This window comes from Scomber japonicus, chromosome 24 (assembly GCF_027409825.1).
Source record: "Scomber japonicus isolate fScoJap1 chromosome 24, fScoJap1.pri, whole genome shotgun sequence".
NCBI classification, from domain to species: Eukaryota; Metazoa; Chordata; class Actinopteri; order Scombriformes; family Scombridae; genus Scomber; species Scomber japonicus.
The window spans coordinates 1,373,756-1,398,656 of record NC_070601.1 but is presented as its reverse complement, the minus strand read 5'-3'; the positions used below and the strand labels follow the sequence as shown (position 1 = coordinate 1,398,656).

At 46.1% G+C, this 24,901-nt stretch overlaps 2 protein-coding genes across 2 annotated transcripts in view; one reads left to right on the top strand and one right to left on the bottom strand.

Annotated features, from left to right (window-relative positions):
• The first annotated feature begins 5,066 nt into the window (after positions 1 to 5,066).
• Positions 5,067 to 16,288, top strand: bco1l (beta-carotene oxygenase 1, like). Its single transcript, XM_053314814.1, has 11 exons — positions 5,067 to 5,127; positions 5,476 to 5,604; positions 5,689 to 5,818; positions 7,857 to 8,004; positions 9,360 to 9,507; positions 10,418 to 10,641; positions 12,330 to 12,596; positions 13,210 to 13,315; positions 14,103 to 14,197; positions 14,658 to 14,769; positions 15,924 to 16,288. Exons 1-11 carry the CDS (start codon positions 5,067 to 5,069, stop codon positions 16,076 to 16,078), a joined length of 1,575 nt encoding a protein of 524 aa, XP_053170789.1. The 3' UTR covers positions 16,079 to 16,288.
• A 1,707-nt stretch (positions 16,289 to 17,995) lies between these two features.
• eif5b (eukaryotic translation initiation factor 5B) overlaps positions 17,996 to 24,901 on the bottom strand; it is a 30,340-nt gene continuing 23,434 nt past the window's right edge. Inside the window, 10 exon segments of the mRNA XM_053314813.1 lie at positions 17,996 to 18,679; positions 21,700 to 21,764; positions 21,767 to 21,790; positions 21,793 to 21,859; positions 22,722 to 22,739; positions 22,741 to 22,858; positions 23,596 to 23,665; positions 23,668 to 23,759; positions 23,864 to 23,940; positions 24,780 to 24,815. Coding sequence (XP_053170788.1) covers positions 18,572 to 18,679; positions 21,700 to 21,764; positions 21,767 to 21,790; positions 21,793 to 21,859; positions 22,722 to 22,739; positions 22,741 to 22,858; positions 23,596 to 23,665; positions 23,668 to 23,759; positions 23,864 to 23,940; positions 24,780 to 24,815 — 675 coding nt within the window. The 3' untranslated portion in view covers positions 17,996 to 18,571.

Sequence of the window (24,901 nt, the reverse complement as noted above, 5' to 3'; positions counted from 1 at the left end):
AGGAAGAAGGAAGGAAGGAAAGGAGGGAGGGAGGAAGGGAGGAAGAAGGAAGGGAGGGAGGAGGGAGGGAAGGAAGGGAAGAGAGGAAGGAAGGATGCAAGGGAGGGAGGGAGGAAGGATGAAAGGGAGGAGGAAGGAAAGGAAGGATGCAAGGGAGGGAGTGAGGGAAGGGAGGAAGAAGTAAGGAAAGGAGGGAGGATGCAAGAGAGGGAGGAAGGAAGGAAAGGAGGGAGGATGGATGGAAGGGAAGACGGAATGAAAAAGGAAGGGAGGGAGGAAGGGGAGAAGGAGGGGAGGGAGGGAGGAAGGAAGGGAGGGAGGGTGCAAGGGAAGGAGGGAGGGAAGAAGGGAGGGAGGAAGGAGGCAAGACAGGGAGGGAAGGAGGAAGGGAGGAAAGGAGGAGGAAAGAAGGAAGGGAGGGAGGGAGGAAGGAAGGAAAGGAGGAAGGATGCAAGGGAGGGAGGGAGGAAGAAGGAGGGAGGGAGGAAGGATGCGAGGAAAGGAGGGAGGGTGCAAGGGGGGGGGAAGAAGGAAGAAAAGGAGGGAGGGAGGAAGAAGGAATGATGCAAGGGAAGGAGGAAGGGAGGGAGAAAGGAGGGAGGGAGGAAGAAGAAAGGAAGAAAGGAGGGATGAAGAAGGAAGGGAGGGAGGAAGGAAAGGAGGGGAGGGAGGGAGGGAGGAAGGAAAGAAGGAAGGAAAGGAGGGAGGTAGAAGGAAGGAGGGAAGGAAAGGAGGGAGAGAGGAAGGATGGAAGGGAGGAAGAAGGAAGGAAAGGAGTGAGGGAAGGGAGGAAGGAAGGAGGGAAGGAAGGATGCAACGGAGGGAGGAAGGAAGGAAGGAGGGAGGGAGGGAAGAAGGATGGAAAGGAGGAAGGAAAGGAGGGAGGGAGGGAGGGAAGAAGGATGGATGGAAGGGAAGGAGGGAGGGAAGGACGGAAAGGAGGAAGGATGCAAGGGAGGAAGGAAAGGAGTAACGATGCAAGGGAGGGAGGAAGAAGGAAGGAACAGTCAAAACAGATGGGGTCTGAAATGTGCATATTGTGTTATTACAGCAGTCAGATGTTAAAATGGGTCAAAATGAACTGAGATGCAGTTCCAGCTTCTGTCCACTGAGGGGCGCTGTTCAGCCAAAACCAGCAGACACAGGAACAGGAACAGTCTCTCTCACTTTAATACTTTACCTCTAAATTATACACATTTATCATCAGCTTTTATTTACTGTAAAAGGAAGGAGGGGAGGGAAGGAGGAAGGAAAGGAGGGTGGAAGGATGCAAGGGAGGGAGGGAGGAAGGAAGGTAAGGAGGGAGGAAGGAAGGGAGGGAGGGAGGAAGGAAGGAAAGGAGGGAGGAAGGAGGGAAGGGATGGAGGAAGGGAAAGGAGGGAGGAAGGAAGGAAAGGAGGGAGGATGCAAGGGAAGGGAGGGAGGAAGGAAGGAAAGGAGGGAGGAAGGAGGGAAGGGAGGGAGGAAGGGAAAGGAGGGAGGAAGGAAGGTAAGGAGGGAGGAAGGAAGGGAGGGAGGGAGGAAGGAAGGAAAGGAGGGAGGAAGGAGGGAAGGGATGGAGGAAGGGAAAGGAGGGAGGATGCAAGGGAAGGGAGGGAGGAAGGAAGGAAGGAAGGAAGGAAAGGAGGAAGGGAGGAAGGAAGGATATAGAATAGTTTATTTTTGGATAGGGACAGTGCATATTAATGAACATAAATGTTAGACATCTTTGTAAATATGCCGGATTATAGCAAGTTGCTCATTTGCATCCATAGTTTCTAATGAGAGAAATAAATAGGGAGGGAAGACGGGAAGGAAAGGAGGGAGGAAGGAAGGAAGTGAGGAAGAAGGAAGGAAAGGAGGGAGGGAGGAAGGATGGAAGGGAGGAAGAAGGTGGGAGGGAGGAAGGAAGGAAAGGAGGAAGGATGCCAGGGAGGGGGGAAGGAAGGAAGGGAGGGAGAAAGGAGGGAAGGGAGGGAGGGAGGAAGAGGGAAGGAAAGAAGGGAGGAAGGATGGAAGGGAGGAAGGAATGACAGATGGAAGGAAGAGAAGACGAGAAGGAAGGAAGGAATGGGAAGACAGATGAAAGGAAAAGGGAGGAGAAGAAAGAGAATATAGGAAGGAAAGATAGAAGGAAGGAAAAGAGGAAGAACGAAGGTGGGCCGGAACCTCACAGCGGGCTGGATGTGGCCCACGGGACACATGTTTGACACCCCTGCAGTAAATCATCAGCTAGTTTGTTCTGATCTTACATTCTAACTGTTTATTCTCCGTCAGCAGCGTCGGCGTGTCTCTACGTGCAGCAGCCTCAGCGTGTCTCTACGTGCAGCTGCAGCAGCCTCGGCGTGTCTCTACGTGCAGCTGCAGCAGCGTGTCTCTACGTGCAGCTGCAGCAGCGTGTCTCTACGTGCAGCTGCAGCAGCGTGTCTCTACGTGCAGCTGCAGCAGCGTCGGCGTGTCTCTACGTGCAGCTGCAGCAGCCTCAGCGTGTCTCTACGTGCAGCTGCAGCAGCGTGTCTCTACGTGCAGCTGCAGCAGCGTGTCTCTACGTGCAGCTGCAGCAGCGTGTCTCTACGTGCAGCTGCAGCAGCGTGTCTCTACGTGCAGCTGCAGCAGCGTGTCTCTACGTGCAGCTGCAGCAGCGTGTCTCTACGTGCAGCTGCAGCAGCGTGTCTCTACGTGCAGCTGCAGCAGCGTGTCTCTACGTGCAGCTGCAGCAGCGTGTCTCTACGTGCAGCTGCAGCAGCCTCAGCGTGTCTCTACGTGCAGCTGCAGCAGCCTCAGCGTGTCTCTACGTGCAGCTGCAGCAGCCTCAGCGTGTCTCTACGTGCAGCTGCAGCAGCGTCGGCGTGTCTCTACGTGCAGCTGCAGCAGCGTGTCTCTACGTGCAGCTGCAGCAGCGTCGGCGTGTCTCTACGTGCAGCTGCAGCAGCGTCGGCCTGAACTCTGATAAAAGCTGCTGTAAAAACTCATAAACTGATTTAACCAATTACACAAGGAGAGATACGGCCGGCCGGAGGGTCTGAAGGTCTGAAGGTCTGCAGACGCTCAGCCAGTGATGTAACGCTCAGATAGAAAACATCTTTAAATAAACTGCTTGGTTCTTATTAACTCTGTTTTTAACCTTTTATGGAAACAAGGAAGCAGATTTTCACTTATTGTCATTTATTAGTCTTTCCTGTTTCCTGTTGTTCTCTACGAGCCAAATATAATTTTATATTTTATTTTTTTATAATTACATATTTCATTAAGTTATAGAGATACCAGTAGATTAACCCTCCTGTTGTGTTCGAGTCAAGGAAGGAAGGGAGGAAGGGAGTAAAGGAAAGAAGGCAGGGATGGAGGAAGGAAGGAACGACAGAAGGAAGAAAGGGGGATGGAGGACGGAAGGAAGGAAGGGAGGAAAGGAAATAAAGAAGGTAGGAAGGAAGGATGGAGGAAAGAAGTATGTAAGGAAGGAAGGTAGGAGGGAGGGAGGGAGGAAAGAAGGTAGGAGGGAGGGAGGAAGGAAGGAAAGAAGGACATAGGAAAGAAGGAACGAACGAACAACGGAGGAAAGAAGTAAGGAAGGAAAGAAAGTAGGAGGGAGGGAGGAAAGAAGGAGAGAAGAAGAAAGAGAGGAAGGTAGGGGGGAGGAAGGACAGAAGGAAGGAAGAAAGGGAGAAGAAGGAAAGAAAGAGAGAAGGAGAGAGGAAGCACAGATGGAAGGAAGGAAGGAAGGAAGAAAGCAGGATGGAGGAAGGAAAGAAGGAAGGGAGGACAGAGAGGGAGGGAGGAAGGACAGAAGAAAGGAAGGAAAGGAGGGAGGAAGGAGGGAAGGGAGGAAGGAAGGAAAGAAGGACATAGGAAAGGAGGAAGGAAGGAAAGAAGGAAGGAAGGGAGGGATTTTAAACCTGTGTTTCTATTTTATTTAACTGTAGTAAAAAGTCACATTATTTCTAGTTCTGCAGAAAAAAAGGATTGAATGCAGACTGGAGAAGTTTTATTAATACTTAAAAGGTATCGAGAGCTGATACATAACCCTGATTTATAGGTAAAGAAGGAAGGAAGGAAGGAAGGAAGGAAGGAAGGAAAGGAGGGAGGATGCAAGGGAGAGAGGAAGGAAGGGAGTAAAGAAGGAAGGAAGGAAAGGAGGGAAGAGAGAGAGGTAGAAGGGAAGGAAGGAAGGAAAGGAGGGAGGAAGGAAAAGGAAAGGAGGGAGGAAGGATCAAGGAAGGAAACAAGGGAGGAGGGAAGGAAGGAAGGAAATGAGGGAGGAGGGAAGGAAGTGAGGAGGAGTGAGTGAGAAAAGAAGGAAGGGAGGAAGGAAAGAAGGAACAGTCAAAACAGACGGGGTCAATTTTATTTAACTGGAATGCAGAATAGATACGTTTTATTAATACTTGTTACTTAAAGGAACTGATTTATATTTTATTATATTTATAAAATCTTCCTTTTTAAAAACTTTATCCAGGTGAAGTAAACAGACTGAAGATCATTTGACTCGGAGCAGTTGGAGAATATCTCTGCTGTCAGATCTCATTATCTCTCCAGGTCAAGGATTCACCCAGCAGCACTTCCAAACTTCAAAATAAAAGCACGAGCAGATAATATATCAATTTAGATTAAAGGTTGTTATGTGTGTCGACTGATAACGGCAGCGTTGTCATAGAAACGCCAATAAAGACACCTCATATTAAGACATTTAACTCTCTATATAACACTTGATTTATTATATATATATTAATGCATTGGATATATTTATTATTAAAGGCTCCAACGTAGTGAAGCTGAGCTGTGACGCTTTGTGTTTCCAAAGGAGGTCAGAGGTTAACACACGACGACGCCGACACACAGAGAGTGAAGTCCACATCCATCCTGTTATGTAATCAGCACAGTTTACAGGCTTACGTAGAGAGACGGAGGCTATATAAGAGCGTTGGAAGCTATTTAAGAGCTACGGAGGCTATATCAGAGCGGCCAAGGCTATTTAAGAGAGACTGAGGCTATATTGGAGAGACGGAGGCTATATCAGAGTGTTGGAGGCTATATTGGAGTGTATATTGGAGTCAACCGGGCGAAGACGAAACAGGAAGTAAACCAGAAATATGGAAGTTTACACCACAAATGGGAAGGAAACACCGGAGCCGGTAAAAGCTCAAATAAAAGGTGAGAAAACATCTGATTATTATACAAGGGAGGAGGGAAGAAAGGAAGGAAGTGAGAGGAAGGAAGGAAAGGAGGGAGGAGGGAAGGAAGGAAGGAAATGAGAGGAAGGAAGGAAAGGAGGGAGGAGGGAAGGAAGGAAACAAGGGCGGAAGGAAAGGAGGATGGTAGAAAGGAGGGAGGAGGGAAGGTTTCCTTCCTTCTTCCCTTCCCCCTCCTTCATTTCCTTCCTCCCTCATTTCCTTCCTTCCCTCCCTCCTCCCTTCATCACCTCCAAATATTCATATTTTTTGGGACATGTTGTGTGGTTGTAATTGACCTCTGACCTTTGACCTTTGACCCCTGCTGCAGGCTCGCTCCCCGCCTGGCTGCAGGGAACGCTGCTGAGGAACGGACCGGCTCTGTTCTCCGTAGGAAGCAGCGAGTACAACCACTGGTTCGATGGCATGTCACTCATCCACAGCTTCACCTTCAGCGACGGTGAGTCGAACGTCTCCCGAGGGTGACCCGAGGACTCGAGGAACGTGACAGATCTGATCTCTGGTGGTGTCGATGTCTTTTCAGGCGAGGTGTTTTACAGAAGTAAGTTCCTGAAGAGCGACACGTACAAGAAAAACATCGCAGCCGATCGGATCGTCGTCTCCGAGTTTGGAACGATGATCTACCCCGACCCCTGCAAGAACATCTTCTCCAGGTAGAGATGGGAGGAAGGAAGGGAGGAAGGAAGGAAGGAAGGAAGGGAGGGATGAAGGAAGGAAAGAAGGGAGGAGGGAAGGGAGGGAGGGAGGGAGGGAGGGAGGGAGGAAGGAAAGAGGTCCGTAGAGGTCTGCTTCAGTCCAGTATCGGTACTCAACTTCCTGTTGCCTGTAGGAAGGGAGGAAGGAAGGAAAGGAGGGAGGAAGGAAGGAAGGGAGGGATGAAGGAAGGAAAGAAGGGAGGAGGGAAGGGAGGGAGGGAGGGAGGGAGGAAGGAAAGGAAGGAAGGAAAGAAAGAAGGAAAGGATGGAAGGAATGAGAGACACTGGAGGTTGGAAGGAAGGAAAGAAGGGAGGAGGGAAGGGAGGAAGGAAACGAGGGAGGAAGGAAGGGAAGGAGGAAGGAAGGGAGGGAGGAAGGAAAGAAAGGAGGGAGGAGGGAAGGAAGGAAACAAGAGCGGAAGGAAAGGAGGAAGGAAGGAAGGAAACAAGAGCGGAAGGAAAGGAGGAAGGAAGGAAGGAAAGGAGGGAGGAGGGAGGGAGGAAAGAAGGAAGGAAGGAAGGAAAGGAGGGAGGAGGGAGGGAGGAAAGCAGGAAGGAAGGAAGGAAAGGAGGGAGGAAGGAAGGAGGTTGGAAGGAAAGAAGGATGGAAGGAAGGAAGGAAGGAAGGAAGGAAAGAATGAGAGAGGCTGGAGGTTGTAAGGAAAGAAGGATGGAAGGATGGAAGGAAGGAAGGAGAGAAGGGAAGGAAGGAAGGAAAACATCTTCTCCAGGTAGAGTCCTCCAAGAGTCACGTAGAGATCAGACGGAGAGTTCTGGTCCTCTGAAATGAGGCCAACCAGGAAGTAACTTAGAGCTGCATTCTATCAAAAGGCCACCAGGGGGCGACCGTCTCTATACAAGTCAATGGAGAATATCAATATATTGCCCAGCCATAATCAAAACCTATAAGGAAGGAAGGAAGGAAGGAAAGATGGAAGGAAGGAAGGAAGGAAGGAAGGAAAGATTCCATCTATAAGGAAGAGAAGGAAGGAAGAAAGGACAGATGAAGGAAGAAAGAAAGGACAGATGAAGGAAGGAAGGAAGAGAAGGAAGGAAGGAAGGAAGAAATAAAGGACAGGTGGAAGGAAGGAAGGAAGGAAGGAAGGAAAAAATGAAAGACAGGTGGAAGGAAGGAAGGAAGGAAGGAAGGAAGGAAGGAAAAAATGAAAGACAGGTGGAAGGAAGGAAGGAAGGAAAAAATGAAAGACAGGTGGAAGGAAGGAAGGAAGGAAGAAAGGAAGGAAGGAAGAAAGAAAGGACAGATGGAAGAAAGGACAGAAGGAAGGAAGAGAAGGAAGGAAGGAAGGAAGAAATAAAGGACAGGTGGAAGGAAGGAAGGAAGGAAGGAAGGAAGGAAGGAAGGAAGGAAAAAATGAAAGACAGGTGGAAGGAAGGAAGGAAGGAAGGAAGGAAGGAAGGAAAAAATGAAAGACAGGTGGAAGGAAGGAAGGAAGGAAAAAATGAAAGACAGGTGGAAGGAAGGAAGGAAGGAAGAAAGGAAGGAAGGAAGAAAGAAAGGACAGATGGAAGAAAGGACAGAAGGAAGGAAGGAAGGAAGGAAGGAAGAGAAGGAAGGAAGAAAGGACAGATGAAGGAAGAAAGAAAGGACAGATGAAGGAAGGAAGGAAGGAAGAGAAGGAAGGAAGGAAGGAAGAAATAAAGGACAGGTGGAAGGAAGGAAGGAAGGAAGGAAGGAAGGAAGGTAGAGGAGGAAAGATGGAAGGAAGGAAGAGAAGGAAGGAAGAAAGGACAGATGAAGGAAGAAAGAAAGGACAGATGAAGGAAAGAAGGAAGGAAGAAAGAAAGGACAGATGGAAGAAAGGAAGGAACAAAAGAAAGGACAGAAGGAAGGAAGGAAGGAAGGAAGAGGAGGAAAGATGGAAGGAAGGAAGGAAAGATGGAAGGAAGGAAGGAAAGAAGGAAGGAAGAGAAGGAAGGGAGGAGAGGAAGAAAGGAAGGAAGGTTGTTACTGTTCTTCTCTCTCTCTTCTCACCAGAACGTTCTCTCATCTCTGCAACGTTATTCCCGACTTCACCGACAACAACTTGATCAACATCATCCGCTACGGTCGGGATTACTACGCTTCCTCCGAGATCAACTACATCAACCAGGTCGACCCGGATACCCTGGAAACCGTCGCCAAGGTAACCATCCAACTACGAACAGCATTAGGGCCAGACGAAGAGAAAAAATGATTCTGGGGAAATTACGAGAATAAAGTCGTAATATTAGCAGAATAAAGTCGTAATATTAGCAGAATAAAGTCGTAATATTACGAGAATAAAGTCGTAATATTAGGAGAATAAAGTTGTAATATTACGAGAATAAAGTCGTAATATTAGCAGAATAAAGTCGTAATATTAAGAGAATAAAGTCGTAATATGAGGAGAATAAAGTCGTAATATTAGCAGAATAAAGTCGTAATATGAGGAGAATAAAGTCGTAATATTAAGAGAATAAAGTCGTAACATTACGAGAATAAAGTCGTAATATTAAGAGAATAAAGTCGTAACATTAAGAGAATAAAGTCGTAATATTAGCAGAATAAAGTCGTAATATTAGCAGAATAAAGTCGTAATATTAAGAGAATAAAGTCGTAATATTAGCAGAATAAAGTCGTAATATGAGGAGAATAAAGTCGTAACATTAAGAGAATAAAGTCGTAATATTAGCAGAATAAAGTCGTAATATTAAGAGAATAAAGTCGTAATATGAGGAGAATAAAGTCGTAACATTACGAGAATAAAGTCATAATATTAAGAGAATAAAGTCGTAATATGAGGAGAATAAAGTCGTAATATTAGCAGAATAAAGTCGTAATATTAGGAGAATAAAGTCGTAATATTAAGAGAATAAAGTCGTAATATTAGGAGAATAAAGTCGTAATATTAGGAGAATAAAGTCGTAATATTAGCAGAATAAAGTCGTAACATTACGAGAATAAAGTCGTAACATTACGAGAATAAAGTCGTAACATTAGCAGAATAAAGTCGTTATATTAAGAGAATAAAGTCGTAATATGAGGAGAATAAAGTCGTAATATTACCAGAATAAAGTCGTAACATTACGAGAATAAAGTCATAATATTAAGAGAATAAAGTCGTAATATGAGGAGAATAAAGTCGTAATATTAGGAGAATAAAGTCGTAATATTAAGAGAATAAAGTCGTAATATTAGGAGAATAAAGTCGTAATATTAAGATAATAAAGTCGTAATATTAGCAGAATAAAGTCGTAACATTACGAGAATAAAGTCGTAACATTAGCAGAATAAAGTCGTAACATTAGCAGAATAAAGTCGTAATATTAGCAGAATAAAGTCGTAATAATAAATCACTGGTTACGACTTTATTCTCCTAACATTATGACTCTATTTCTCGTAATATTACGACTTTATTCTCGTAATTTCCAGAACTCTACGTATTTATCTATTTCCCTCTTAGCACGCAACCCAGAACACGACTCAGCTCTTTATATAATCATCATGTTTAACTTCCAGGTGAACTATCGGAGCCACATCGCTCTGAACTTAGCGACGGCTCATCCTCACTACGACGACGAGGGAAACACGTACAACATGGGAACCGCGCTCATGAGCTTCGGTTTGCCCAAATACGTCATCTTCAAAGTCCCGGCAGACGGCTCAGGTACAGTCTGTCCTCTAAACCAGGGGGGGGGGGTCAAACTCATCTTCATTCAAGGGCCACATACAGACCAAGCTGATCTCATGTGGGTCGGATCATTAAAAAGATGGAAGGAGCGATTGAAGGAAAGAAGGAAAAAAGAAAGAAAGGGAGGAAGGACAGATGGAAGGAAGGAAGAAAGGGAGGAAGGAAGGAAAAAAGAAAGAAGGGGAGGAAGGACAGATGGAAGGAAGGAAAACAAGACAGGAAGGAAAGATGGAAGGAAGGAAGGAAGGAAAATAGAAAGAAAGAAAGGGAGGGAAGAAGGACAGATGGAAGGACAGGAAGGAACAAAGGAAGGAAAGAAGGGAAAAAGAAAGAAAGGGAGGAAGGACAGAAAGAAGGACAGATGGAAGGAAGGAAGGACAGATGGAAGGAAGGGAGGAAGGACAAATGGAAGGAAGAAGGGCAAATGGAAGGAAGGAAGAAAGGGAGAGAGAGAGGAAGGAAGGAAGGAAGGAAGGACAGATGGAAGGAAGGAAGAAGGGGAGGGAGGAAGGAAGGACAGATGGAAGGAATGAAGGAAAAGAAACAATGAAAGGGAGGAAGGACAAATGGAAGGAAGGAAGAAAGGCCAGATGGAAGGAAGGAAAGAAGGAAAAAAGAAAGAAAGGGAGGAAGGACAGAAGGAAGGAAGGAAGGAAAGGAAGAAAGGGAGGAGGAGGGAGGGAGGGAGGGAGGCAGGAAGGAAGGAAGGAAAAAAGAAAGAAAGAAAGGGAGGAAGGAAGGAAGGAAAGAAGGAAAAAAGAAAGAAAGAAAGGGAAAGTGGGCCGGATTGGCTCCCTCGGCGGCCGGGTTCTGGCCCCCGGGCCTCATGTTTGCCCCCCCCCCCCCCCCGGTCTAACGTTAACCCAGTCCTAACCGTGTGTTTCAGATAAAGAGAAGAAGAAGAAGCCGGCGCTGAGCAACGTGCAGCAGATCTGTTCGATTCCGTTCCGCTCCACGTTGTTCCCGAGCTACTTCCACAGCTTCGGCATGACGGAGAACTACGTCGTGTTCGTGGAGCAGCCGTTCAAACTCGACATCGTCAAACTGGCCACCGCCTACTTCCGAGGAGTCAACTGGGGGAGCTGCCTCAAGCTCGACAAGGACGACATCGTAAGAGATTGAACTCACGCTGACGGAGGAAAGATCGGACTGCTAGCTAAACTATTAACGATAATTATTACGATTAAACTAACGAAGAACTCACTCTGACGGAGGAAAGATCGGACTGCTAGCTAAACTATTCACGATAATTATTACGATTAAACTAAAGAACTCACTCTGACGGAGGAAAGATCGGACTGCTAGCTAAACTATTCACGATAATTATTACGATTAAACTAATGAAGAACTCACTCTGACGGAGGAAAGATCGGACTGCTAGCTAAACTATTCACGATAATTATTACGATTAAACTAACGAAGAACTCACTCTGACGGAGGAAAGATCGGACTGCTAGCTAAACTATTCACGATAATTATTACGATTAAACTAAAGAACTCACTCTGACGGAGGAAAGATCGGACTGCTAGCTAAACTATTCACGATAATTATTCCGATTAAACTAATGAAGAACTCACGCTGACGGAGGAAAGATCGGACTGCTAGCTAAACTATTCACGATAATTATTACGATTAAACTAACGAAGAACTCACTCTGACGGAGGAAAGATCGGACTGCTAGCTAAACAATCACGATAATTATTACGGTTAAACTAACGAAGAACTCACTCTGACGGAGGAAAGATCGGACTGCTAGCTAAACTATTCACGATAATTATTACGATTAAACTAAAGAACTCACTCTGACGGAGGAAAGATCGGACTGCTAGCTAAACTATTCACGATAATTATTACGATTAAACTAACGAAGAACTCACTCTGACGGAGGAAAGATCGGACTGCTAGCTAAACTATTCACGATAATTATTACGATTAAACTAACGAAGAACTCACTCTGACGGAGGAAAGATCGGACTGCTAGCTAAACTATTCACGATAATTATTACGATTAAACTAAAGAACTCACTCTGACGGAGGAAAGATCGGACTGCTAGCTAAACTATTCACAATAATTATTATTACGATTATTTCTTCACTCCATCTGTCCTTCCTTCTTTCCTTCCCCCATCTGTCCTTCCTTCCTTCTTTCCTTCCCTCCATCTGTCCGTCCCTCCTTCCTTCTTTCCTTCTCTTCCCTCCATCTGTCCGTCCCTCCTTCCTTCTTTCCTTCTCTTCCCTCCATCTGTCCTTTCTTCTTTCTCTTCCTTCCTTCCATCTGTCTTTTCTTCCTTCCCTCCTTCCATCTGTCCTTCCTTCCATCTGTCCATCCCTCCTTTCTTTCCTACTCTTCCTTTCCTCCCTTCCTTGTTTTCTCTTCCTTCCTTCCATCTGTCCTTCCTTCCTTCCTTCCTCCATTCTTCCTTCCTTCCATCTGTCCATCCTTCCTTCCTTCTGTCCTTCTTCACTTCCTCCCTTCCCCCCTTTCTTCCTTTCCTCCATCTGTCCTTCATTCCTTCCTTCCATCTGCCCTTCCTTCCTTCTCTTCCTTCCATCTGTCCTTCCTCCCTTCTTTCCTTCCCTGTTTCTTCTTTCCCTCCATCTGCCCGTCCCTCCTTCCTTCTTTTCTTCTCTTCCTTCCCCCCTTCCTTCCTTCCATCTGTCCATCCTTCCTTCCTTTGTCACTTCCTCTTTCCTCTATTTTCTTCATTTTTTCCCTCCTTCCCTCCATCTGTCCTTCAGTCTTTCCTTCCTTCCCCTCCTTTCCTCATTAACAGGATTCTCTCTCTTCCTTTCTCAGACTTTGTTCCACGTCATCAACAGGAAGACGGGGAAGGCGGTTTCCACGCGTTACTACGGCGACGCGTTGGTCGTCTTCCACCACGTCAACGCCTACGAGGACGACGGCCACGTTGTGTTCGACATGATCACGTACAAAGACAGCAACCTGTACGACATGTTCTACCTACGCAACCTGAGGAAGTCCGGAGACGACTTCACCGAGTCCGTCAGCAGCTTCTCGCCGCCGGTCGTCCAGCGGTTCGTGCTTCCGCTCAACGTTAGCAAGGTACGAGTCTCACCAAAATGTACGAAATAGCTAACCAAGGAAGCTAAGGAAGGAAAGGAAGGGAAGGAAGGAAAGACAGAAGGAAGGAAGAAGGAACAAGGTACGAGTCTCACCGAAACATCACGACATAGCTAACTAAGGAAGGAAGGAAGGAAGGAAGGAAGGAAAGGACGGAGGGAAGAGAAGGAAGGAAGGAGGGAAGGAGGAAGAGAAGGAAGGAAGGAAAGACGGAAGGAAGGAAGGAAGGAAGGAAGGAAAGACGGAAGGAAGGAGGGAAGGAAGGAAAGACAGAAGGATGGAAGGAAAGAAGGAGGGAAGAGAAGGAAGGAGGGAAGAGAAGGAAGGAAGGAAGGAAGAGAAGGAAGGAGGAAGGGAAGAGAAGGAAGGAAGGAGGGAAGAGAAGGAAGGAAGGAAGGAAAGGAAGAGGGAAGAGAAGACAGAAGGAAGGAAGGAAGGAGGGAAGAGAAAGAAGGGAGGAAGGAAGGAAGGAAAGACAGAAGGAAGGAAGGAAGGAAGGAAGGAAACGAGTCTCACTGAAACATCACGGAATAGCTAACAGTTAGCGCTAGCGTCTACGAACCGCGTTAAGAGTCTAACGTATCTTCTTCTACAGGACTCTCCGAGAGGAAGTAACTTAGTGACGCTGACGGACACGACGGCAACGGCGATGATGCAGGAAGACGGATCGGTTTACTGCAAACCAGACTCTCTGTTCGAAGGTACGAGACTTTCCTTCCTTCTTCCTCCCTCCTTTCCTCTGTGCTTCCTCCCTCCTTTCCTTCCTTCTTTCTTCCGTCCTTTCCTCCCTCCCTTCCTTCTTCCTCCCTCCTTCCTTCTTCCCTCCCTCCCTTCCTTCCGTCTACCTACCTGCCTCCCTTTCCTTCCTTCTTCGTCCCCTCCTTTCCTTCCTTCCTTCCTCCCTCTGTCCTTCCTCCCTCCCTTCCTTCCTTCTCCCTCCCTCCTTTCCTTCCTTCTTTCCTTCGTCCTTCCTTCCTCCTTCCTTTCCTTCCTTCTTCCTCCCTCCTTTCCTCTGTCCTTCCTCCCTCCTTTCCTTCCTTCTTTCTTCCGTCCTTTCCTTCCTTCTTCCTTTCCTTCCTTCTTCCTCCCTCCTTTCCTCTGTCCTTCCTCCCTCCTTTCCTTCCTTCTTTCTTCCGTCCTTTCCTTCCTTCTTCCTCCCTCCTTCCTTCTTCCCTCCCTCCCTTCCGTCTACCTACCTACCTCCCTTCCTTCCTTCTCCCTCCCTCCTTTCCTTCCTTCTTTCCGCCATCCTTCCTCCCTCCTTCCTTTCCTTCCTTCTTCCTTCCTTCTTTCCTCCGTCCTTCCTTCCTCCTTTCCTGCCTCCCACCTTTCCTTCCTTCTTCCTCCCTCCTTCCTTCTTCCCTCCCTTCCTTCTTTCTACCTTCCTCCCTCCCTCCCTCCCTCCTTTCCTCCCTCCTTTCCTTCCTCGACTCGAGGACAACAGGAGGGTTAAGACTGATTAATGATTAAATACTTTTCCTTCTTCAGGTTTGGAGCTTCCAGGCATCAACTACAAGTTCAACACTAAGAAGTACCGCTACGTCTACGGCTCCAGAGTGGACTTCACGCCTAATCCCAACCAGGTAACAATGACATCATCATTATCTAAACCAGGAGGGGTTAAACATGAGGCACATGGGCCAGAACAGGCCCGCCAAGGAGTCCAATCAGGCCCACTTTCCTTCCAGTCTTCTTTTCCTTCCCTCCATTTCTGCTCTTACTTTGAAAACCTAAATCACATCATCGCAGCCTGACTTCCTATTTCGCTCTTCCTTCCCTCCATCCTTCCTTCTTGCCATCTGTCCTTCCTTCCTTTCATCCTCCCTTCCTTCTTACCATCTGTCTTTCCTTCCTTCCTTCTTACCATCTGTCCTTCATTCCATCTATCCTTCCTTCCTTCCTTCCCTCCATCAGCCCCATCCTTCCTTCCTTCACTATTTCCTTCCTTCCTTCCCTCCTCTCTTCCGTTTCTGCTCTTACTTTTTTAAAACCTAAATCACATCATCTCAGCCTGACTTCCTGTTTCGCTCTTCCATTCAACAGATCGCCAAATTCGACGTAGTCAGCAGGAAACACACGTTGTGGCAGAAGGAGAACTGTTTCCCGTCAGAGCCGGTGTTCGTTGCGTCGCCGGGCGCCAAGGAGGAAGACGACGGTGAGTTTCTTCGTCTTCTTCTACCAAAAACAGAAACAAACTTTGGTTCGGTGTAACCATAGACTGTATAGAAGAAATGGACGTAACATCTGTGACGTCACCCATTGGTTTGTGGACTGCTGCTCGGAAGCCAATAGTTTCTAATCTAGGCAGCGCCATCTTGAAAAATTCAGGTGCATGCTGGGAAAAATAAAAACACAGATCCTACTTATATGGGCATGAGGCGGAGTCATGAGCGGAGCAGGGAGGTTGCTATGGTTACGAGGGCTGGATCTGGAGGACATTGGTCAATCAACCTGTCAATCAGGACGTAGCCACGCCCTAATGCATACCCTGCTTTATCGTCACATATAAAATCAGGGAGGCCAAAATGTCCCAAATGAACATCATACTGCATTGAAGAAGGCTTTAAACCTCCTGCTGTCCTCAAGTCAAGGAAGGAAGGAAGGATGGGAGGGACGAAGGAAGGAAAGGAGGAAGGAAGGGAAGAAGAAAAGGTGGAGGGAAGGAGGAGGGAAGGAATGAAGGAGGGAGGGAAGGAAGGAAGGAAGGACGGAAAGGAGGAAGGAAGGGAAGAAGAAGGAAAGGAGGGAGGGAAGGATGGAAGGAAAGGAGGGAGGAAGGAAGGGAGGAAAGAAGGAAGGAGGGAAGGAAAGGAGGAAGGAAGGGAAGAAGAAGGAAAGGAGGGAGGGAAGGAGGAGGGAAGGAAGGAAGGAAAGGAGGGAGGGGAGGATGGAAGGAAAGGAGAGGAAGGAGGGAAGGAAAGAAGGAGGGATGGAAGAAAAGGAGGGACGAAGGAAGGAAGGAAGGAAAGGAGGGAGGAAGGAAGGAAGGAGGGAAGGAAAGAAGGAGGGATGGAGGAACAGTCAAAACAGACAGGGTCAATTTGACCCGGGAGGACGACACAACGGTTTTAAACTAGCGATTGAGACCATAAACACATTTTGAAAACGTTTACTGAGGTTAGAAATCAAGTGAGAAGTTGGTGAATTCTCCATTGACTTGTATAGAGACGGTCGCCCCCTGGTGGCCTTTTGATAGAATGCAGCTCTAATTTACTTCCTGGTTGGCTTCTTTTCAGAGGACCAGAACTCCCGGCCTGAGTTTAACGCAGCATCATTTCATCACTTCTTCTTCTCTCTCTTTCTCTGCAGGTGTGATCTTGTCGTCCGTCATCTCTCCGGATCCCAAAATCTCTCCGTTTTTGCTCGTCCTCGACGCCAAAACCTTCGAGGAGATCGCCCGCGCTGAGATTCCCGCCAGCGTTCACTTGGACCTTCACGGACTTTTCATCCCGGCCGCCGTCTGACGGACAAAATCACGAACTACATATTTATTATTTTAATGTAACTTCTGGATTATTTAAGTCTTCAACAGTAAAGACATTAAAAAGAAACCCCAAGAGGACGATTTCAGCACTTTAACAAGATTGATTTTAATTAATATATTTTTAAAAATGAAGTAAAATAAAAGTTTAAATGTTTGTTGTACATGAAAATGTTTCTATTAAATATGTCGAACAACTTGTTTCTCCTCAGAGACACTTTTGATTTCTATGATTCACTAAATCTGGAAGGTTTAAACTGAGATTCATTAAAGGGTCACATACAGGAAGGAAGGAAGGAAGGAAGGAAGAAAGGAAGCAAAGAAAGAGAGGAAGGAAGGAAAAGAAGGAATGAAAGATAGGGAGGAAGGAGGGAAGGAAGGAAGGAAAGGAGGAAGGAAGGAAGGACAGGTGGTAGGTAGGAAGGAGGGAGGGAAGGAAGAGAAGGAAGGAAGGACAGATGAAGGTAGGAAGGAAGGAAAGAAGGACAGATGGTAGGAAGAAAGGAAGGAAGGACAGATGGTAGGAAGAAAGGAAGGAAGGAAGCAAAGAAAGATAGAGAGGACGGAAGGAAAAGAAGGAAGGAAAGATAGGGAGGAAGGAAGGACAGATGGAAGGAAGGAAGGAGGGAGGGAAGGAAGAGAAGGAAGGAAGGACAGATGAAGGTAGGAAGGAAGGAAAGAAGGACAGATGGTAGGAAGAAAGGAAGGAAGGACAGATGGTAGGAAGAAAGGAAGGAAGGAAGCAAAGAAAGATAGAGAGGACGGAAGGAAAAGAAGGAAGGAAAGATAGGGAGGAAGGAAGGACAGATGGAAGGAAGGAAGGAGGGAGGGAAGGAAGAGAAGGAAGGAAGGACAGATGAAGGTAGGAAGGAGGGAGGGAGGAAGGAAAGAGAGGAAGGAAGGAAGGACAGATGAAGGAAGGAAGGAGGGAAGGAAGAGAAGGAAGGACAGATGAAGGTAGGAAGGAAGGAAGGAAGCAAAGAAAGATAGAGAGGAAGGAAGGAAAGGAGGAAGGAAGGACAGAAGGAAGGAAGGATGAAGGTAGGAAGTCAGCTGGAAACATCATACATGTTTAAAATTATCGTATATATGTAAATCATCGTGCGTAAGTTTAAAACCATCGTACGTAAGTTTAAAATCATTGTACGTAAGTTTAAAACTATTGTACGTAAGTTTAAAACTATTGTACGTAAGTTTAAAATCATCGTACGTAAGTTTAAAACTATTGTACGTAAGTTTAAAATCATCGTACGTGAGTTTAAAACTATTGTACGTAAGTTTAAAATCATCGTACGTATGTTGAAAATGATCGTACCTATGTTTAAAATCATACATATGTATATTGTACGTGTTTAAAATCATCATACGTATGTTTAAAATCGTACGTTTAAAATGATCGTACGTACGTTTAAAATCATTGTACGTAAGTTTAAAACCATCGTACGTAAGTTTAAAACTATTGTACGTAAGTTTAAAACTATTGTACGTATGTAAATCATCGTACGTATGTTGAAAATGATCGTACCTATGTTTAAAATCGTACGTTTAAAATGATCGTACGTACGTTTAAAATCATCGTACGTATGTTTAAAATCGTACGTTTAAAATGATCGTACATACGTTTAAAATCATCGTACATACGTTTAAAATCATCGTACGTATGTTTAAAATCGTACGTTTAAAATGATCGTACGTACGTTTAAAATCATCGTACGTGAATTCTTCTTCTGCAGACGTGTAACAGAACCAAACTGAAAACCCAGTTTCATCAGAATCATGGGAATTTATTACATCAGCATTTGCAGCAAAAACAGAGTTTAAAATTTCAGAGGTGACCTTCCCCCCCTCCTCCCCTCCCCTCCCCTCCCCCGTCGCCACGCCGACCTCCAACATGGCCGACAAACCGCACAGCAAAAACCATCAACGCTGAGTCGCCTCCTCAAAGTCTTTCAGCTCGACCGCCTCAATGAAAAGAAAAACTCTCTTCCCCTCCAAGTGGTGCTGCTTGTTCTCTTTAAATATAATCCCACAATGCACCTGGGCGAGGCTCGTTAAGCTCGTTAGGAGGAGGAGGAGGAGGAGGATGATGAAGAGGAGGAGGAGGGAGACGAAGCAGCAGCCACAAATCAGAGCGGAGAACAAGAAGAAAGAGTAATAACACAACGTTGTAGCTGAAGAACAGGCACGTTGGAATACTGTGTGTGTGTGTGTGTGTGTGTGTGTGTGTGCGTGTGCATGTGTGTGTGTGTGTGTGCATGTGTGCGTGTGCATGTGTGTGCATGTGTGTGTGTCTAAGCTATCACTGTTTACAACAGTGGAAAAAACTGTTCGTTTCTCACAGAAAAACACTTTCACGTCTTTATTCGTATTTTTTTTTTTTGCTTTTTTTTTGTCTTTTTTTTTGTCCCTCTCCGTTTGCCGTAGTTTTTTTTTTTTGCCGTCGTTCGTCGTCCTCGTTTTTTTTAAATTCCTCCCCTCAGATGATCTCGAAGGTTTTCTTCAGCTCCATGATCAGCTGCCAGTCGGACTTCTGCATCTCGTCTCTGAACCAGTTCTTCAGAGCGTCGATGGAGGCTCGAGTGATCTGAAACACAGACACAGAGAGGATGAGATGAAACTGGGAACGCTGGGAACGCTGGGAACACTGGGAACACTGGGAACGTTTTAGTTCCCAAAGTTAGACGTGAATCATGATGTTTGGGAATATTTATAATCTGAAGTTGGACTTTAAAACCTCGACTGAAAGTGTTTTATAAAGTTTAACCCTCACATACTGAAGATGACCGGTTCATTAAAAAGATGGAAGGAGGGAAGGAGGGAAGAGAAGGATGGAGGGAAGAGAAGGAGGGAAGAGAAGGAAAGCAGGGAAGAAAAGGAAGGAAGGAGAGAAGGAGGGAAGAGAAGGAAGGAAAGAAGGAAAGAGAAGGAAGGAAAGGAGGAGGGAAGAGAATGAGGGAAGGAAGGAGAGCAGGAGGGAGGAGAAGGAAGGAAGGAAAGAAGGAAGGAAGGAAAGGAGGAGGGAAGAGAAGGAAGGAAAGAAGGGAAGAGAATGAGGGAAGGAAGGAGAGCAGGAGGGAGGAGAAGGAAGGAAGGAAAGAAGGAAGGAAGGAAAGGAGGAGGGAAGAGAAGGAAGAGAAGGATGGAGGGAAGAGAAGGATGGAGGGAAGAGAAGGAAAGCAGGGAAGAGAAGGAAGGAAGGAGAGAAGGAGGGAAGAGAAGGAAGGAAAGGAGGAGGGAAGAGAAGGAAGGAAAGAAGGAAAGAGAAGGAAGGAAAGGAGGAGGGAAGAGAAGGAAGGAAGGAGAGAAGGAGGGAAGGGAAGGAAGGAAAGGAGGAGGGAAGAGAAGGAGGGAAGGAAGGAAAGGAGGAGGGAAGAGAAGGAAGGAAGGAAGGACGGAAAGGAGGGAGGAAGGAAGGAAAGGAGGGGGGAAAAGAAGGAAGGAAAGAAGAAGGGAAGAGAAGTAGGGAAGGAAAGGAGAGCAGGAGGGAGGAGAAGGAAGGAAGGAAAGAAGGAAGGAAGGAAAGGAGGGAGGAAAGAAGGAGGGAAGGATGATCGAGTGATCTGAAACACACACATGAGAGAGGATGAGACCAAACTGGGAACGCTGGGAACGCTGGGAAGGTTTTAGTTCCCAAAGTTAGACGTGAATCATGATGTTTGGGAATATTTATAATCTGAAGTTGGACTTTAAAACCTCGACTGAAAGTGTTTTATCAGAGTTTAGAAGTTAGAGTGATATTTAAAAGCTGCAAATAGTCTGATGAGGACCAGATGGAAGGAAGGAAGGAAGAAAGAGAAGGAAGGAAAGGAGGAGAGAACAGAAGGAAGGAAAGAAAGAAGGAGGGAAGAGAAGGGAAAGGAGGAGGGAAGAGAAGGAGGGAAGGGAGGGAGGAAGGAGGGAGGAAGAAGGAAAGCAGGGAGGGAGGAAGGAAAAGGAAGCAGGGAAGAGAAGGAAGGAAGGAAGGAAAGAAGGAGGGAGGGAGGAAGGAAGGAAGGAAAGGAGGAGGGAAGGAAGGAAGGAAGGAAGGAGGGAAGGAAGGAAAGGAGGAGGGAAGAAGGAAGGAAGGAAGGCAGGAAGGAAGGAAGGAAAGGAGGAGAACAGAAGGAAGGAAGGAAAGACAGAAGCAAGGAAGGAAAGAAGGAGGGACAGAAGGAGAGAAGGAGGGAAGGAAGGAAGGAAGGAAAGGAAGTTTGAAACTATTTATAATCTGAAGTTGGACTTTAAAGTGTTTTATAAGAGTGTAAACCTCACATACTGTTTAAAAGCTGCTAATAGTCTGATGAGGATCAGATCATTAAAAAGAAGGAAGGAAGGAAGGAAAGGAGGGAAAGAAGGAAGGAAGGAAAATGTGAATAATGTAAAACCTCTTATTTCTATTATTTCTCTTCTTACCTCTTCTTGTCTTTACTTTTCTTTACTCTTCATCTCTTCCTTTCTTTCTTTCATTTCTGTCTCGTCTTCTAAAAATGTTTCAGCTGATTACGAACTCGCGTCTTTCCGAGCTTTTCTAGTAACCACGGCGACGGAGACGAAGCAGCAGCAGCACGCATTCATTTCCTCCGTTAAATGTTTAATAAAAGTTAAAACTCGTCTTTAAAACCTCGACTGAAAGTGTTTAACCCTCACATGCATCATTAAAAAGATGGAAGGAAGGAAGGAAGCAAGGAAAGAAGGACGAAAAGACAGAAGGAAGGAAGGAAGGAAGGAGGGAAGGACGAAAGACAGAAGGAAGGAAGGAAGGAAAGACGGAGGGAAGGAAGGAAGGAGGGAAGGAAAGAAAGGAGGAAGAGAAGGAAGGGAAGGAGGGAAAGACAGAAGGAAGGAAGGAAGGAAGGAAGGAAGGAAAGACAGAAGGAAGGAAGGAAGGAGAGAAGGAAGGACGAAAAGACAGAAGGAAGGAAGGAAAGACGGAGGGAAGGAAGGAAGGAGGGAAGGAAAGAAAGGAGGGAAGAGAAGGAAGGGAAGGAGGGAAAGACAGAAGGAAGGAAGGAAGGAAGGAAAGACAGAAGGAAGGAAGGAAGGAGAGAAGGAAGGAAAGACGGAAGGAGAGAAGGAAGGAAAGACGGAGGGAAGGAAGGAAAGAAGGAAGGAAGGAAAGAAGGAGGGAAGAGAAGGAAGGAAGGACGGAAAGAAGGAAGGAAAGACAGGAAGAAGGAAGGAAAGAAGGAAGGAAGGAAAGAAGGAGGGAAAGACAGAAGGAAGGAAGAAGGACGGAGAGAAGGAAGGAAGGAGGGAAAGACAGAAGGAAGGAAGGAAGGAAGGAAAGAAGGAGGGAAAGACATAAGGAAGGAAGGAAAGAAGGAGGGAAGACAGACGGAAGGAAGGAAAGAAGGAAGGAAAGAGAAGGAAGGAAGGAAAGAAGGAAGGAAAGACAGGAAGAAGGAAGGAAAGAAGGAAGGAAGGAAAGAAGGAGGGAAAGACAGAAGGAAGGAAGGAAGGAAAGGAGGAGGAAAGGAGGAGGGAAAGACAGAAGGAAGGAAGGACGGAAAGAAGGAGGAAAGGAGGAGGGAAAGACAGAAGGAAGGAAGGAAAGAAGGAAGGAAAGAGAAGGAAGGAAGGAAGGAAGGAAGGAAGGAAGGAAGGAAGGAAGGAAGGAAGGGTTACCTTGCTCACGATGATGTCGGTGGCCTCAAAGTGGCGTCCGTACATCTTGGGCGACTCCCCGGGATCGGCTCGATCTTGATGCAGATCTCTTGCCTTTCTTGGCGCTTTCCACCGACTTGTGATTCACCTCGATGCTCGTTACCACGCCGATGTCCACAAACTGGAACACACACAGACACATGCATAAGGAAGGAAGGAAGGAAGGAAGGAGGGAAGGAAGAGAAGGAAGGAGGGAGGGAGGGAAGGAAGGAAGGAAGGAAAAAAAAGACACGAAAGAAGGAAAGACAGAAGGAAAGAAGGAAGGAAGGAAAGACAGGAGGAAGGAAGGAAAGGAGGAAGGAAAGACAGAAGGAAGAAGGAAGGAAGGAAAAAAAGACACGAAGGAAGGAAAGACAGAAGGAAAGAAGGAAGGAAGGAAAGACAGAAGGAAGGAAGGAAAGACAGAAGGAAGGAAGGAGGGAAGAGATGGAAGGAAGGAAGGGAAATAAGACACGAAGGAAGGAAGGTAGGAAAGTAGGAAGGAAAGAAGGAGGGAAGAAAAAGAAGACACGAAGGAAGGAAGGAAAAACAGAAGGAAGGAAGGAGGGAAGAGAAGGAAGGAAGGAAACACACACATATTTTAGACCCATCTCCTGCAATTTTACAGCCCCAACTTTGTTTATTAATAAAAATGAAAAGCGCTCAATAACAAAGCTTTTATTTTGAAAAGCTCAGACAGGAAGTCACTGCAGCTCTGTTACTTTAACAGAAGCTGAAACACAGTGAAATGTTTCCAGCCTGAGTTTACTGACTGATTATAAAAACCAGGAAGTGATGTGTGAACTATCATCATCATCTTTTATTTTGAAAGCTCAGACAGGAAGTCACTGCAGCTCTGAAACACATGGTGAAATGTTTTTAACTGTAAATAAAAGAGCAGAGTTTCCAGCCTGAGTTTACTGACTGATTATTAAAACCCAGGAAGTGATGTGTGAACTATCATCTTCATCATCATCATCTTCATCATCATCTTCATCACTCACCCCTTTGCTGGGGACGCAGAAGCGGCGTTCCCTGATGCAGGACGCCGGCGTCCACGTTAACGCCGATGACGATGGGATCTCTGGAGTTAAAGATGAACTGAGGAAGACACGAAGCTACCGGGAACACCGCCACGTGTCTGAACACACACACACACACACACACACACACACACACACACACACACACACACACACACACAGACACACACACACAGAGAGAGAGAAACACACACACACACAGAGAAACACACACACACACACACACACACACACACAGAGAAACACACACACACACACACACACACACACACACAGAGAGAGACACACACACACACAAATTAAATACACACAATTACAGCGCCTATTAATCCTCCTGTTGTCCTCGAGTCAAGGAGAAGAAGGAAGGAAAGGAGGGAGGAAGCATCCTTCCCTCCCTTCTTTCCTTTCCTTCCTTCTTCCTCCCTCCTCCCTTCCTTTCCTTCCTTCCTTCCATCCTTCCTCCTTTCCCTCCTTCCCTCCTCCCTTGCATCCTTCTCCTTTCCCTCATTCCTCCCTCCCTCCTTTCCTTCCTTCTTCCTCCCTTCCATCCTTCCTCCCTCCCTCCCTCCTCCTTTCTCCCTTCCTTCTTTCTTCCTCCTTTCCTCCCTCTCTCCCTTCCTCCTTCCTCCCTTTCCTTCCATCCTCCCTCCCTCCTTAGACTTGAATCAAGATAAAGGATCAAATATAAATAAATCCTTCCTCCCTTCCTCTTTTCTTTTTTCCCTCCCATCCTCTCTTCCTCCTTTCCTTCCTTCCTTCCTCCCTCCTTTCCTCCTCCTTTCCTTTCCTTCAAAATAAAAGCATGAGAGAAGAGAAGCAGTGTGTGTGTCCTCACTTGAACTCGTCCTGCTTGGCTTTCTTGTAATCTTCTCTGAACTTAGTGAAAGCATCAAACAGATGATAATGATCTCAGCCGAGAAGATTCGAACTCCAGACTGTCGGGCCATCTCCTGACTCTCTCTCTCCACCTTCACGTCGAACGCCAGGATCACCGCGTACCTGCAGACAGAGACAAGATTTACTGCTGCTGCACCTTCATCATCATCATCATCATCATCTTCTCATCAATCATCATCATCATCATCAGTAGGTCTGATACGTACTGCATGTCGTGTTCCAGCATCGTCGACGCTTTCATCACATCCCTCTTATGGACAGGTCCGATGTTGATACCAGCGTACTACACACACACACACACACACACACACACACACAGAGACACACACACACACACACACACAGAGAGAGACACACACACACACACACACACAGAGACACACACACACACACACACACAGAGAGAGACACACACACACACACACACAGAGAGAGACACACACACACACACACACACACACACACACAGAGAGAGAACACACACACACACACACACACACACACACACACAGAGAGGAAAGTAAGGTATTAAAGTATTACAGTATGTACCTCAAACTGTACTACAGTAAAGTACTAGTACCTCAGAGTGTAGTAGTATTACTTACAGGTGCTTTAGAGTGTAGTAGTAGTAGTCCTAGTACTTTGTAGTACTTACAGGTACTTTAGAGGTCCGCAGGAACTCCAGTAGAGTAGTATTCGTAGTATATAGTATTAGTACGTAGTACTACTAGTAGTAGTACTAGTACTGTGTAGTACTTACAGGTACTTTGGAGGTCCTCAGGAACTCCAGCAGTAGTAGTACTAGTTGTAGTAGTAGTAGTACTAGTAGTATAAGTACTTACAGGTACTTTGGAGGTCCTCAGGAACTCCAGCAGTAGTATTAGTATTAGTAGTATTTGTAGTAGTACTAGTAGTAGTAGTACTAGTATAAGTACTTACAGGTACTTTAGAGGTGCGTAGGAACTCCAGCAGTAGTATTAGTATTAGTAGTAGTACTATTAGTAGTAGTACTAGTACTATGTAGTACTTACAGGTACTTTAGAGGTGCGGAGGAACTCGAGCAGAGTATTAGTAGTAGTAGTAGTATTATTAGTAGTAGTACTAATACTTTGTAGTACTTACAGGTACTTTAGAGGTGCGGAGGAACTCCAGCAGTAGTATTAGTAGTATTACTAGTAGTACTATTAGTAGTAGTACTAGTACTATGTAGTACTTACAGGTACTTTAGAGGTGCGGAGGAACTC